The 15,153-nt window shown below is 31.0% G+C and overlaps 2 protein-coding genes across 3 annotated transcripts; one reads left to right on the forward strand and one right to left on the reverse strand.

Annotated features, from left to right (window-relative positions):
- The first annotated feature begins 5,628 nt into the window (after positions 1-5,628).
- LOC145186657 (uncharacterized) lies at positions 5,629-7,689 on the forward strand. Of its 2 annotated transcripts, none has more exons than XM_090068914.1 (2): positions 5,629-7,059; positions 7,146-7,689. In XM_090068914.1, exons 1-2 carry the CDS (start codon positions 6,477-6,479, stop codon positions 7,655-7,657), a joined length of 1,095 nt encoding a protein of 364 aa, XP_089925040.1. In that variant the 5' UTR covers positions 5,629-6,476; the 3' UTR covers positions 7,658-7,689. The 2 variants fall into 2 exon arrangements, with proteins under 2 accessions (XP_089925040.1, XP_089925041.1); XM_090068915.1 differs by having other exon boundaries at positions 6,469-7,059; positions 7,257-7,689.
- Positions 7,690-8,682: 993 nt separating this feature from the next.
- Positions 8,683-12,135, reverse strand: LOC145184476 (uncharacterized). Its single transcript, XM_090068921.1, has 2 exons — positions 11,043-12,135; positions 8,683-10,747 (listed from the first exon to the last, which is right to left on the reverse strand). The coding sequence occupies exons 1-2, from the start codon at positions 11,059-11,061 to the stop codon at positions 10,278-10,280; spliced, it is 489 nt and encodes a 162-aa protein (XP_089925047.1). The 5' UTR covers positions 11,062-12,135; the 3' UTR covers positions 8,683-10,277.
- Positions 12,136-15,153: the final 3,018 nt, after the last annotated feature.

The following is a 15,153-nucleotide window of genomic DNA, read 5'->3' on the forward strand; positions in this document are numbered from 1 at the left end:
ATGTTTTACAAATGTGTTGCTGAGTACAGTTGAACTTTTTAGCTGCCTGTCGTTGAGAAACTCCGTCTTTATGGTCTAACATGAGTTTGAGCCTTTCAATGTTTGTCCTGGTCATTTTTTTAGCTTTTACTCCACTTCCTTGAACTCTTTGGTACCCAGATTCACTTTCAACACGTTTAATTATCTTGTAGATAGTACTTTTAGGTATATTCTCAACTTTAAAGTGGTCATAAGTGAACTTTTTACCAGCATTTTTGTAATTTGAATAAAATTCATACACACGTTTTCTAATCTCTTCTTGTTTTGAATTTATTTTTTTATTCATTTTTCTATAAAAACTAAAAATACATAAAATATTTAAAAACTAGAATAAAAATACCTTCTAAAACAGTTTTCCTATTTTTAAAGTCTTATTACTTTGAGAAGATATGTGTCTTTAAATCCGGTCTCGTTTTTTAGTTGTCACCCGTTAAATTGTGTTTTGAATTTTCATAGAAAATATTTTAGTTTTATGATTTTTGTTTTATAAATAGGCAAATTTTAAAAAAATAACAAAATTATGGTAAGAAGTTGATTAAATGTAAATAAACAATTTACACCAACTAATCGACAACTTTTTTCTCCCCCAGGAGGGGCTACATTTAAAGATTGGAATCAAGATGCTACTCATCTAGTGATGGAGAAGCTTATATTCACAATCAAGGTAAGCATTTCCTCTATATGAAGTGTTTTTGAAGAAACTTTAAAAGTTTTTGGGATATTTTTGTTCAAGCTAAAGTATCCCAAAGCATTTTCCTCTTTCTTATCTGCTAGAAATTTTTTTTTTTTTTTTTTTAGATAAAACGTAATTTTGTTATCTTAAGTTTCCTTTCCTTGCCAATGTCAACTTGATCACGAAAACTACTGCAAATATCTTGAATAACTCTGAAAGTGAGAATGGAAAACTGAATGTACAAAACTTCAGTTTTTTATGGGATGAATTGTTTTTCCTTATTCATATTTTTCAAAGGTAGTATGTGCGTTAGCATCTGCAAAGTATATAGTTACACCAAAATATTTTGAAGACTTGTTAAATAGCTGTGATAAAAAACAAGGGTGTCTTCTGCCTCATGAAAAAAGGTCAGTTTTAATAAGAATTATTAAATAACAAACTTTTCAAAATTTATTTCTTAAAGTTTTGAAAAATAAACTTTAGTTATTTGCCACCAATTGCTGAAAACAGTCTGTCACAAATGTTGCACTTGTTTACTCCAGACAGCAAAAGAAAATTATTAGTGGAAGGAAAACAGTTGCTAGTGTTATCTTCCAGCCAAGTGTTTTTTTTTTCAGTTCATTTGTTTTCTTATTTTTAGAAATTCCGTTAGATTTAACTATTTATTTAGAATAATTATTTATTTATTTTTTTTTTAGGTGGGGGGAAGGGGGGGGGAGGTAAGTTAAAAATGTTATTGTTTGTTTCAGAATAAACGTATTAGGCTGGCTTTTGAGTTGGCTGTAAGGGTATGCGTATCGTTATCGGTATATCGGTATGAACCGATATTTTGAACCGATAACAATAAGAAATGATAACGATTCAAACGATATGAATTTGTCTATGAAACGATAACCTATCGTTTGAACCGATAACCAAACGATAACTTATCGGTTGAAACGATATTATCGGCTTTTTTTTATCGGTTTATCGGAATACATAAAAATAACGAGAATACCGATATTTATCGGTATAATAACGATATTTTTTACAATATTCCAATTTATTTATTTTTTTAAATGCCAAATTTTAGTTCAAATATATCATAAATCTTCAAGTCGAGTCAAGATGTCGTTTTGCCTATCTTTACCGGTTTTAAAAGTTAATCCTTCCCATTTGTATATATTATCTAGATGTCTTACTTCACAAAAACTCTGTAAAGAAAAAGTGAAGCAACACTGTTCTCCAAATTGACCCCCAGGTTGAAACTCTCCCCACTCCTGATTTTTTTACATTTAATCAATCATATGCATTAGTAAACACAATGTATGTTGTCAAAAAAATCTTAACTAAGTGTTAAATATGTATACTTCCAAAATTAAAACGCATAATTTTTGGCTTTTTTTCTTCCAAAGTTTTAATAAAGTCAGCCATTATGGTAGTCAAAATAACCCATTAATATATATATAGATTAAAGTTTTTGAATACTTCCTTAACAGTACTACCGGTACCTCCTCCAATATCTTTATTAACCTGTGGCAAACGCTTTATGACCATTTCTTTATCGAAGGGAAATATTCCACTAGCCTTAAAGTCAGATCTCAAACTATCGCTTTTAAATTGACGTTGTAGTAGAGCAAGAAGACCGAGGAACTGATTTTTTGGTATTGATTCTTAGATGCGCTTTTCTATCTTAAGCGGACGGAAAACAGCAACGTCCAGCGCATAGTGGGCCAGGTGGTGGACAAAACCTCAAAAATGAAAGTTTATTATTTCAAAAATCATATTATAAAACATAATCGCAATACTCTACTGACTAATTAAAACATTTGTTTGAGTTTAATAGTATCTTTCAAAACCACAAAAATCATAGTCATAATAACAGATAGTCTGGCCAGTTAAGCCGTTTTCGCAAGATTCTATTGTTTTCAAATAATAGAAGTTAAAGTTTTGAATTTATGTTGAAAATAGTTAATTTATCGTGCCCAGTCTACTAACTAGTGCACAAAAATCTAAAAAATGGCAAACTTTGGAGAGGAACAGTCCATTGATTCTCTTATATTAGATCTAGAATCAGACGTTTTTTTTGAAAAAAGTAAGTTCCTTAATGATGTCGATGCTTTTCTAAAGAATTTGAGAATGGAAGCGTTTCAAACAACTTTAACTGCCAGCAGTGTGTGAAAAAATGCAAATCAGAGAAAGGACTCAAACACCACATAACAACACATCACTTTAAGATTGACACTTCAACACTGCAAAGAAATGCAGCAACTGATATTAAGCGTGGGTGTACTGCAGAAGAGTTCACAACTTTCATTAAAAAAAAGCATTAAATTTGTGGAAAACGATCTTTGCTATCCTCCATATATCAGAGATGAGCTTTCAAGGTACAGTTTCTCAGAAGATGATGCAAAGCATTCATTCGATCTAATAAGGAAGTTATTGAAAATTTTAATGGTGGTGCAGAAGTTTTTTATCCACAATTTTACAAAGTTGCTGGTCAGAAAGGTTTTATGAAAAATCTCACAGATAAAACCTCAACTCTTGTAGGATATGACCTTGCAAATCACATTTTGGCTCACTTGACCAAGTCTAAAAATGCCACCTCAGTTTTAGCTACTGATGATGAAATTAAGTTTAAAAGTTTAATTGAATATTTGGGTGGGTATGTATTTAGTACTTTTTATTTAAGGATATGTTATTCAAAAAGTTGACAAACCAGATTTGACAAGAAACACTCTCAATTTTGTTGGCTGGAAAAATTGTAGAAAATGATTCTAATTATTTTCCCAAGTATAATCATGATACTAATAAAAAATTTACTATTTTAAAAAATCGAGGTGGTCTTTGGTTTATATCATCTTATGCTTTGTCACTATTTAAAATAGCAGGAATAGCATTTAGAAAATCAACAAAAATTTGACTGCAGAGTTCCTTTAAGATTTTGGGGTTTTATCTCACTTCTCAAAAATTTGCAATTTTCTTCTACCAAAGTATCTGAAGAATTGTCTCTCAATCTTCTAGATCATCTTTTAACTCTTTATATTTGTGCTCGCTCATTTTCCTATTCAAAGGACCTTGTAAATTTGCATAAAATCAAATCTAAGAACAAATGAGCAAATTCGTTAAGAAAAGAAATCAAGAAAGGAACTTTGAACTCCGCTGAACAGTTTAAATAAAAAAATAGACATTAGAAAAGGTTATTTTCATAGCCATAAATGTCATTAAAAACATATTCTTGCATAGGAACTATATTGCAGCATGATGAAGAGATGCAATGATTAATAAAGTGAAAGCGAAATGAAGTTAAGTAAGTTCTTATTTTAAGTATCAAATGCTATATAATTAAAAGTAGTTTAATAGTTATGTATTTTTATTATTTTATTAAAATAATTTTATTAAAATAATTTTGAAATGAATAATGTTAAGAAATTTATTTTAGCTTCTCCTTTATTTGTAACACAACTTCAACTTAAGAGATCACTTTTCAGTCTCCTAGAGAATTTTAAGGTTAACAATGCACCTTTTGGTGCCCCAATTACCACTTACCTTTAGTTTCCACAAGCAAATCACACTTATTGTCACATATTATGCACAGTGTAAGACATGGTGGCAACAAAAAATTAAGTCAAAAAGTCATTTCATCTCACTGTTATATTTTTTAATAAAAAATAGTATTCAAGACTTGGGAACCCTTCTTGAAAATACAAAGGACAAATGTGTGTGTATAATATATATATATATAGTATATATATATATATATATATATATATATATATATATATATATATATATATATATATATATATATATATATATATACACATACACATTTACACACACACACACACAGACACACAAATATATATATATATATATATATATATATATAGAGAGAGAGAGAGAGAGAGAGAGAGAGAGAGAGAGAGAGAGAGAGAGAGAGAGACACACACACACACACTCACAATTATTTTATACAAATAATGCCTTTATAAGGTTTGTGGCTATGAATATAGCCGTTTTTAATTTCCTTTATTTGATGAGTTCATTTTTTGTTACAATTTCGGCGTGGTAATTTCTCTTTGGTAAAGGTCTTTGGTTCTGGATTATTATCAAGACTATTAGTTCCTAAAATTGGTAACCTAACGTTTTCTAAGGAGAGATTTGGGCAAATGTGAAGGCCATAGTTTAGATCTTCATAAAATATTTCAGATATGTGACTCCACAAAATGTAATTATCAGTATTCCACATATATCGCGTCTTTGTTTACAAACAGTGTGCACCAGTTAGTAGACTGGGTTCTAAAAAAACTCTAACAATAAGATAAACAAAAGCGCTCTTCAACTGGCCAGACTATGTATTTTATGACTATGCAAAAATCAATTGCGGTTCCATGTTTAATAATTTTATTTATTTTTTTAAAAAAGCGCGAGTTTTTTTTATTTTTGTGTATATCTTTTGTTAACAGTAACTTTAAAAAAAATACGTGTATGCGGAATTAGTTTATTTATTTTAACTATTAAATTGTATAGCTTTATGAAAAAAATAAATAGAAAAAATCATTGTTTATAAAACATTTGTAAACTGGCTTTATTATAACAAGGTAAGTTTATAACATTTAATACTTTTATTTCGTACAAAAAGTGTCAGATAAGTTAGGGAACCTACGAGAACCTATATCGAGTGCTTGAGCTAGTAAATGCTACATATCTATAACCTATTAGAACTGTATACATCGCCCATTATTGCCCATTTTGAGTTTATTTGATACTTTAAAAATACGAGTTTCAAATCGTATTATTCGCTTGAAATCGAAATACTTATTTGAAACGTCATGTTTTTTATTCAACCAAACAATAACAGATGTTATTTTTCTCCAATACAATTCATTGCACATTGTACTGTTTGAATAATACTTTTTTTTGTTTTTTGCTTTAGTTATAATATGAAAATTGGTGAGATTCACACACTTATAAGACAAAACAAACTACTTCCTAATGATAAATCATTTTTTTCATCAGTATTAACTCTCCTATCTTCAGTAGATATTACACTAAACGATTGTGAGTGTAAAAACTTTATAAAAGTATATCGTAAAAAGTGGATAGCTGCAAATAATGATGCAAATTACTTTGAAAAAAGCAATGAAAAATGGTTAGCTCAAGATTTTCAGTTTACGTACATTACGCTAAATTCTACAGTTAATGAAGTTGGAAGACCTTGTTGCTCTTTTAAAAACTCATGCAACAAAACAAAAAAGAGAAAGCTTAACAATGTTATTAACAGTTTATCTGGCTCTGAATTACTTCATGCAACAAAATTTAAATTTAGAAATGAGTTTAAGTACGAGACTGCTAGAAAAATTGCCGAAATTTCAGATGAAAAACCAGTTAAAAATCTTATGAAGTACACACCGGATGAAGGTCGAGCATTGGTTGATCAAAATCAACATACCAGCTTTTACGAAATGGCGCAGAAGAAAAAGGCTGCCACATTTATCCTTTATATAATGATATACGGTTTTCAAAATCTAAATGTTATCCCAAAAACGTTTATGTAGACGAGTATGCCGTAAACATACCGCTAAAAGACCTTCTCATGCACACTCTTGAAAGACTGTGTGACTTTCAAGCTCCTGTGCTAATAACAATGTTAGAAGAACTAACTAAACTGACATTTAGATGCAAAGCTGGGTTTGATGGTGCTACAGGGCAAAGCGTTTACAAGCAGGTTAGCCATAATGAAAACATTGAACGAAATCTAAAAAATGAATAGTGCTTATTTATGACTTGCATAGTACCATTAGAACTCAGCGGATTTTATAATAATAAAAATGTAGTAGTGTGGAGAAACGAAAAGCCGTCATCAACTGCATATTGTCGACCCGTTAGATTTTCTTTTCAAAAGGAAACGAATGTTGTGGAAGAAGAAAAAAAAACTATTGATTCCGAAATTGAGAACTGTGATGTTATTAACATTACTTTTGCTGGGAAAGAATTAGCTGTAAAATTTTTTATTGAGCTGACCATGGTAGATGTTAAAATTCAAACAATTTTATCAACTATGACAAACTCGACACAGTGTTGTCCAGTTTGTGGTTTATCTCCAAAAAACATGAATAACTTGGAGAAAGTTATGAATTTAGACACCAACAATTTAGAGTTTAAATATGGTTTATCTAGTTTACACGCTTGGATAAACTTTTTTGAACTAATACTTCATGTTGGATATAAAAAGGAAACCGGAAAATGGCAGGCTAGAGCTGTAGCTGATAAATTAGCGGTAGAGCAAGTAAAGTGCCGAATTCAGACCGATTTTATGAACCAATTAGGATTGGTTGTGGATTTTCCGAAAAGTGGAGGTTCGGGTAAGTCAAATTTTGTATTATATAAAATATATATTATATATCCATATAATATATTAAATATAAGATATAATTTTCTAATTTTTAAGGTACTAGTAACGACGGAAATACTTCCCGCAGAGCTTTTGCCAACTATAAATTAACCGCCGAGATATTAAAAGTTGATGAAACTCTTATATATTATTTTTATATCATTTTAGTCACTTTGTCATCAGGATATGAAATAGATACTATAAAGTTTAAAGTTTTTTGCATAACCGCTCTAAAACTTTATATATCCAATAATTCATGGTACTATATGTCACAATCTGTCCACAAAATTTTGGTTCATTGTCATGCTATAATTGAAAGACCATTTCTACCAATCGGAATAATGTCTGAAGATGCCCTTGAGGCGCGAAATAAAGACTTCAAAAACTTTCGGGAACATTTTAGCAGAAAGACTTCAAGAAAAGATACAAACCAAGATTTGATTAATAGGCTTCTTGTATCCAGTGATCCCGTTATAGCATCTCTTAGAAAACTAAAGTTAAATAACAGTCAAAGTTTGCATAAATTTCCCAGTGAAGTTCTAGAGTTGTTGAAAGAATCAGCTCTGTAATTGAATGATTTGTAATATATAAATTAGTACAAGCTTTGTTTTCTTTTTCCTACAAGTAGCCTTTTTTCTATATAGTATAAAAAAACTTAAAATAATGTTATTCAGAATTTGGGGGTAATAGATTTAAAAATTTAAAAATGTAATTCTTTAGACTAGAATTTTACTAATTACTACCATAATTAATCTGTAGAATTTATATTTCATCATAAAATATAATTAAAACCTCATAAGCATTTTATGAGAACCCAAATATAAAAAATTACAAACCCGCGTTTTTTAAAGTTTTTTCTATTATTTTCAGTATATTCAATAATTTAACTAAAATTTATAGTAAAAGCGAATATTTTTTATTATAATGTGTTTATTTAGACATTTAAAGGACTTTATTAAAAAAAAAATTATCAAAATAATTTTGTCCACCATTAGTCTAATATCCGGCCCACTGTGCAGCGGTTGAAGCAAATGGGAAGCGTATATTCCGAACTGTCGACCAGCCTTTCTCACGCATTTTCACCGGCTAAGAATTTAAATGATTCAATAAATGTATCAGAAGTGTCAAAAAATACCAAAATAAACTCAAGTTAGTCTACGAAGTAGCTGTGCTATATTCACAAAACTGTTGATAAACCAAAATTGTTGATAAAATAATCGATATATATTGTTGGTATCTCTAACAAAATTAAAACATGTTATCTTTGTTAAATTTTAGGAATTTAAAAAAAAATCAACAATTGACCAAAGTTACCCCGGCGACCAAAGTTACCCCAGTTGACGGTACCATTTTAAATACTTTTTTAACGGGCAAACTTTTTTAACGCCGCACGTAGGAGTATTTGACGATTTTAGCTGGCCAAAATTATTTCTCTCTTTTTAACAGCTGAAAACTTTACCATATGACAAGAAATTGTAAATTAAATGTTTTTTGTACAAATCCAAGCCAGTGGCGTTCAATATAGGGGAAAGATGGGTACTTTAGGGATTACATTTTATTCTATTCAATAGGATTTGAGGAAATAAAAGATATATTATTTTTCAAACTTTATTATGGTAAATAACATACTATATTTTGATATTTAATTAGATTTCACTTCGTCATTGTCAGAATATTCTTCATTTTCGTTGTTGTCAGTGTCGGAATCTTGGACTTCTCCAGGAAGAAGCAATTCCACAGCTTCTTTTGAAAAAGGCTTTGTAAGTTTGTGTTTCTTTTTCCCAATGCTGGACAACAGAGGGTCGGATGTTAACAATAACCTATTGATATCTTGGTTACAATCTTTTCTAGAAAATTTTCTAGCATAACTAAGTCTGTACTCCCGGAAATGTTTGTTTCTGGCTTCGGCAGCCTCTTCCGACAATTGTCCAATTGGCAAAAGCGCATTCTCTACTATATCAGGACCATGTACTAAAACTTTATGCAGAGTTGGAGTCATGTGACACCAGGGGTATAGTTCAACATAAAGCTTTGCAGTATCCAAAGTATACTGTCTGAACTTTTTTACATCAATCTTGTGGCCACTGGAAATTATTTCTAGGATAATTTTCATTCTGGAAATTAAACGGAAGTCTACTCCAGTGATATCTGCAGATGTTTCCGGGTCGTTGAAGAATCTCCTGTTTGTGTGGCCGTTATTGGTATTCCCAAATCCAACCTTAGGTATGTCGACAAGAATGCCCATTTTGCTCTTGAATTCATCTTGGATTTTCTTTTTCCTATCTGAGATGAGTCTCTTCTCATCTTCATTCAGCCTTTTCTGCCATTTTTTTACCGGCAATTTATATGATAGGTGAAGGAGACTTTCAAAACACCGTATTCTAGCATGCAGAATGGATAGTCCAAATTTGTAGCTGCTTTGATTGTCAACACACGTTCTGTCCAAATCATTAAATTGTCTTGATGTTGCTTCACAAATATAACATCGCATGGTCGATTTAGTGGTGGTTGCTGCGTTACAGACTTTTCCGTCAATCATAGTTAACATCATCACATGTTCTACTGCTATGTCTTAAAGTTGAGTTGGTTTCAAGCCTGCAATTTTGTTTTCCATGTAAGCAATTTCTTCAGCTATTACATCAGCAGTTTCTTTTATGAACCTAATTCGAATTGGCCTGCAAAACCTTGGAGACGATGGTGTAGGGTTTTGCCAGATAACCTTTTTATTTACTCCACAAGTTAGCTGTAATGGAACCATTGAGCATTGAAATATACTGGCATCAGAATTAGAGTCATCCTCAAACTTTTGATTAAACTGTGTCTGCTGGGAGCCATCATAACCCCATTTCGTAGATAATTTCATATGTTTACGCCCACTTTCCGTTAGAGTCTTGATAACTTCTTCTAAATACAACACCAATCTTTCGGCAATATGGTTTAACAGACTTTGTAAGTCTACTTCAGCTAAACTTTCTGTGACTGTGAACGAATCAGGATCAGGATAGCATGTTTTTTTTCTTCGACCAAAATACTGTAGCAGGGCCATTGCTTCTTGTCACTTGTACGTACGATTTCATATTGAGATTTTGTTAGGCCTGCGTCAGTAAATATTAAAAGAGCCTTTAACGGTGTCAATGATTTTTTTGTACGTTCAAGACTGCTGCGATAGACTTTTTTATACTTTCCCGCTCATTTGGGAGATGTTTTAAGATCTTTGAGGACACTTCTTTTGCCACTTGTTGTCAAACAAGTTTCAACTGCAAAAAAAATAGCTTCTGGTTCCACATCTTTCCTGAGCTGTTCTGTTTTTCTTCTCTTTGAACGTTCACTAGAATCGACAAAACTTTTTCTTGGTTGTCCTGCTGATGATGAAGTGGATGGGGTACCCGGTATTTGGAAACTCCTTTGCAGCCAAGGGCCGTGCTTCTTAATAAATATTTCATGAGTTCTGGATGAAGACGACCACATTTTTCTAAAAATAGCTTTCAACCTCGACATTTGACGCTTGTATACTGTTTTTAGTTCTTCGGTGTATTGATTTCTTGATAACAAATTTTGATCAGCTAAGTCCATTTTTTCATTGAAATTTGGAGCCTCCTGCTGCTGAATACTGTTGTAGAAATCCAAACGAGAGATTGTTTGCATTCCTGATGACCCATCTAGAAAAAAAAATTAAGTTGGAAAATTCATCTTGGACCTTGATGTGCTTAGAACATGATTAAAATTTAGATGGCATCAACAGGCAGTTGAAATTAAGATTTTTAAATAGCTAGTGGTATAAACTCATAGAAAAACGAAAAAAAACTAAGAGGGTTTCAATGCGCACTACAACTTTTCCACTTTTAAAGTCAAAATTTACTTTAAAATTCGTTAAAAAATTCTAAGTTTCATGGTACATAACTTTTGTGGTAATTAATATTTCAAAACGGTAGTAAGAGTAAATAATGTACATACCTGTCATAGATTCATCCATGATATAACACTGTAAAACTTCTGTTGTAAACACTTGTACACAGTTTCAATAAACACCACTAAAATCGCTCGTAAATAAAATGAACCACGCAGATATAGATCGGATATTTAACTAGACTGTGTAGTTCCAATTACTACTTTTATAACCAAACCATTAACTGCTCATTAAGCGACCATTATCGAGAGATAATAAGGGTAGGTAATTAAGTGGGTACGGCCACTTTTAATAATTCCAATTTTGGCCAGCTAAAATCGTCAAATACTCCTACGTGCGGCGTTAAAAAAGTTGTCATTATTTTGCGCACGCGCAGATTTCACAACTTATAAACTTTTTTAACGACTAACTTTTTAACGCAACAGCGCACAGTGGGCCAGAATGCACTTTTACTGGACAAAATTCATAACTAATTTAATATTAGAGCTATATTCACTAAAATTAGTATGAGTACTAATATGATGTCTGCGCTTTTTATGAAGGTAATATTTTTTTATTTCGTTGCTATGGATACCTTTATTTTGCTTAGCAACAACCTACTTTTGTTATCTGCAGATATTTTATAAGTGCTATATTCACTAAATTTGGCATGAGTACCAATATGAGATCACACTTCTTACAAAAGTGATAATTTTTTAAATTTAGTTGTTATGGATACTTATATTGCTTAGTTACCGGATACTTTCCTTAGTTACAAAGTGGTAAATTGATATTTGAATATCTTATCGGATTTTTGACCCACCTATATTGAATAAAAATTGAGTATTTAGGTAAATAATGTTTTAGGAATAATAAAAGCAAAAAAATAGTGCAAGAAAACGTTATCAATTTTAAATTACATCAAAAAATTATAAAACAATAATAACGTTTGAAGATTGTTTAAGTAATTGTAAAACATCTGAAGGAAATGCTTTATGATTTGTTTGGTGTGATGTTGATTTACGCAATGATGAAATAACAGGATCACTGGAAACTAGGAGTCTATTGATAAGATCAGTATTTGTTGCTTTTCTGGATGTTTTTCGGCTGAAATTTTCGCGATAAGATTTAAAGTCTTTATTTCTAGCCTCTTGAGCTTCCTCTGACATAAGTCCAATGGGTAATGTAAGGCATTTAATTATGTCATGTCCATGTATCAATACTTTGTGAACTGATTGAGCCATGCAATACCATGGATAAAGGGACACATATAGTCTAAAAGTGTCAAAACAATAATCCTTGAACTTTAAGCAGTCTATTTCATATCCTGAAGAGAGCGTTACCAAGATAATGTAAAATCTGAATATAAGGTTTTGGTCAATACCCAGAATTTCAGCTGTTTGTTCATATGCTGCAAAAGCACGCCTTGAGGTATTGCCATCATTACTTGTTCCAGAACCACCACTTTTAGGGAAATCAACAACAAGTCCCATTTTGTTCATAAAATCAGTCTGAATCTTTTGTTTAGCTACAGATGCCTTTTCTTTGTGTTCTTTAGATCTTGCTTGCCACTTTCTTGTTTCTATTTATATGCAATGTGCAATAACATCTCAAAAAATTGAATCCATGCATGAAGACTGGAAAGACCATATTTGAACTCTCTGTTAGTATAATCTATATTAAGGATATCAAGACTATTCATATTTTTTGGAGAGACACCACACACTGAACAGCATTGGTATGAGTTATTTTTTTTCAGATAATATTGTTTGAACCTTCCCATCAATCATTGTAAGTTCAATAATACAATTCACTTCAATAGAAGATCCGCAAACCTCTAATAAAATCATACCCAAGCTTTCTATCTCACTTTTAATGTACTGATCTTCTTCAATCACAGAATCCTTGGATTCCATTTTGTATGCAAATCTTATGGGTCTACAATAGGCTGTGGAGGACGACTTTTGATTTCTCCAAATAGGCACCTTTTCGTTGCTGTTGTTAAATCCAGTCAAACCCAATGGGACAAGACAAGTAATAAATAATGATTCTTCACGCTTTAAATCTCTGTTAATGTCGGGTTCTGATAAAACTTGTTTATAAATGCTTTGGCCAGTAGCACCATCAAAACCAGCCTTACACGTTAGTGTCATTGTTTTTATTGCTTTGTCGTTCAATATCAAGTGCCTCAGCACAGGTTCCTGAACTGCACAGATTCTTTGCAAAGTATGAGTCATTAAATCTTTTAAAGGAACTGAAGCTGAATAGTCCTCCACTGTTATGTTTGCAGGATAACATTTCAATTTTGCATCTCTGACATCATTGTAAGCGGGGTAGATGTTACATTCTTTCTCCAAGGCTCCGCTTCTAATCAATTGATAGGAAGCTTTTGTCAGACTTGCATCAATTATTAAAGCCAGTGCTTCGTCTGCTGAATATTTAGTTGCTTTATCTGTATTTGATATATTTAAAACATTCTTGGCAGCAATAACAACAGATTCATCTCTAAATTTTTCATTAGCAGCAAAAGATAATTCATTGGATGAATGAGATTCAATTAAACAAGATACACGCCGTTTTTTAGTTTTATTAGAACTATTATCAAATGCAACTGGTTTTCGACCACGTCTACTTGCAGTTGGTTCATTGTCTTTTTTTCTGACAATTAAATATTCATTAAGCCAGTTCACAAACTTCTTTTCAAAATTTTTCACAGTATAGTTTGCAGATTTCCACTTTTTTTTTATACAAGTAAACAAATCGTTGAACAGCATGTCTAAAATCAACGTCTTTAAAATCAGCAAATTTTGGCTGAATAAATTTCAATATATCTTCAGTAATATTTTGTTTTGAAATACTAAGATTGTTTTTTTGGAGAAAATTATGAATGTCTAAGTTTAACAAAACCATATCTAAATAATTATTGTAACAAGTATTTTGTATTTAAAAGTAAAATGTTATAATATGTATGCCGCCTGGACTACTAATACTTGTTAGTAATTAAGTTACTACAAGTGTTAGTGATTAAAATTAAAAGTAATTAAAGTACTGTCAGTGTTAGTAATTAAATTACTAACAACTACCGAAAATATGTTGTTGCTATGTTATGCAAAGTAAGGTATCCATAGTAACCAAAAAAAGTTAACCTCATAAGAATTCTGAATTTCATTTTAATACATACCCCCAATATTGTGTATTTAGCGCAAGTAAAATACTGTTAAAACAACGTTAATGTAAAAATGAGTTGTTGCTATGCAAAATTTAGTACCATAGCAACCAAATTAAAACATACATAAAATCTGAACGGGGATTTAAGGGGACGAGCAATCAATTAAAACTCGATTGAAGCATCATATAGCTCAAATAAATATAAGACAACACATGGCAAATTGTGGTAATTATTAGTTATTGTGCGGCAAAAAATAAGTTTCTTAAGAAATTTTTTTTTTTAATCTGTGATTTTCAAAGTATAACTGAGATAACATGCTATGACAAATTTATTTCACACATTGGTTTTTTCTTATCTCTAAATACTCTAGAATAACATGTACTAATTTTTTGTTTCAAAAACGTAGATGTAATTGAAATATAACACAACGTTGATGTCACCGTTAATTACTTATTTATAATTTTTTTTTTTTTATTTTATCTCAATATTCAAATGCTTAGAGTCCTGGTAACTAAGGGATTTAATATAAATAAATTATCAATAGATTTCTCCTAATATATGTAGATACTAAAATTAAATAGGTTTTCAAGATTAGACACCTAAAATTTTTCCCATTTTGTCCACCTACTGGCCCACTGTGCAGCGGTAAGAACGCTTTTATTTTACGTAACTTTTTATTGAACTAATTTACTTTTATTACGGATAATTACTCGCTTTTTTATGGAGTTTTTTAAGTGGATTTTATTGTTTTTTTTAGGGAGATTTTAAAAAAAGATTAAGGAGAGACCGTCTCAGATAAAAAAAAAAAAATGCTTCTGATTCTTTTCTCATCCAATGGAGTGCAGTGAGTTGCAGAAAGGTCAGTAACCTTTACCACTTCAAGACAACGCATACCTAGCGCTTTTGATAAGGGATTTTTACCATATAGTTGATAAATGCTTTCATTTATTATTTTGCATGCCAATTAATTCTATCTTAGTATCTTTTGCGCACAAAATGCGCTGAATAGA

This window comes from Hydra viridissima, unplaced genomic scaffold (genome assembly GCF_058129835.1).
Source record: "Hydra viridissima isolate aposymbiotic clone 2 unplaced genomic scaffold, HvirCarnegie_v1 scaffold_12, whole genome shotgun sequence".
Classification (NCBI taxonomy): Eukaryota; Metazoa; Cnidaria; class Hydrozoa; order Anthoathecata; family Hydridae; genus Hydra; species Hydra viridissima.

Excerpts from the sequence above, each read along its gene's own strand:
- LOC145186657 (XM_090068914.1), top strand. The coding sequence starts at position 6,477 with ATGACTTGCATAGTACCATTAGAACTCAGCGGATTTTATAATAATAAA. Across the intron at positions 7,060-7,145 it reads TCCGAAAAGTGGAGGTTCGG|GTACTAGTAACGACGGAAAT; the intron begins GTAAGTCAAATT and ends CTAATTTTTAAG.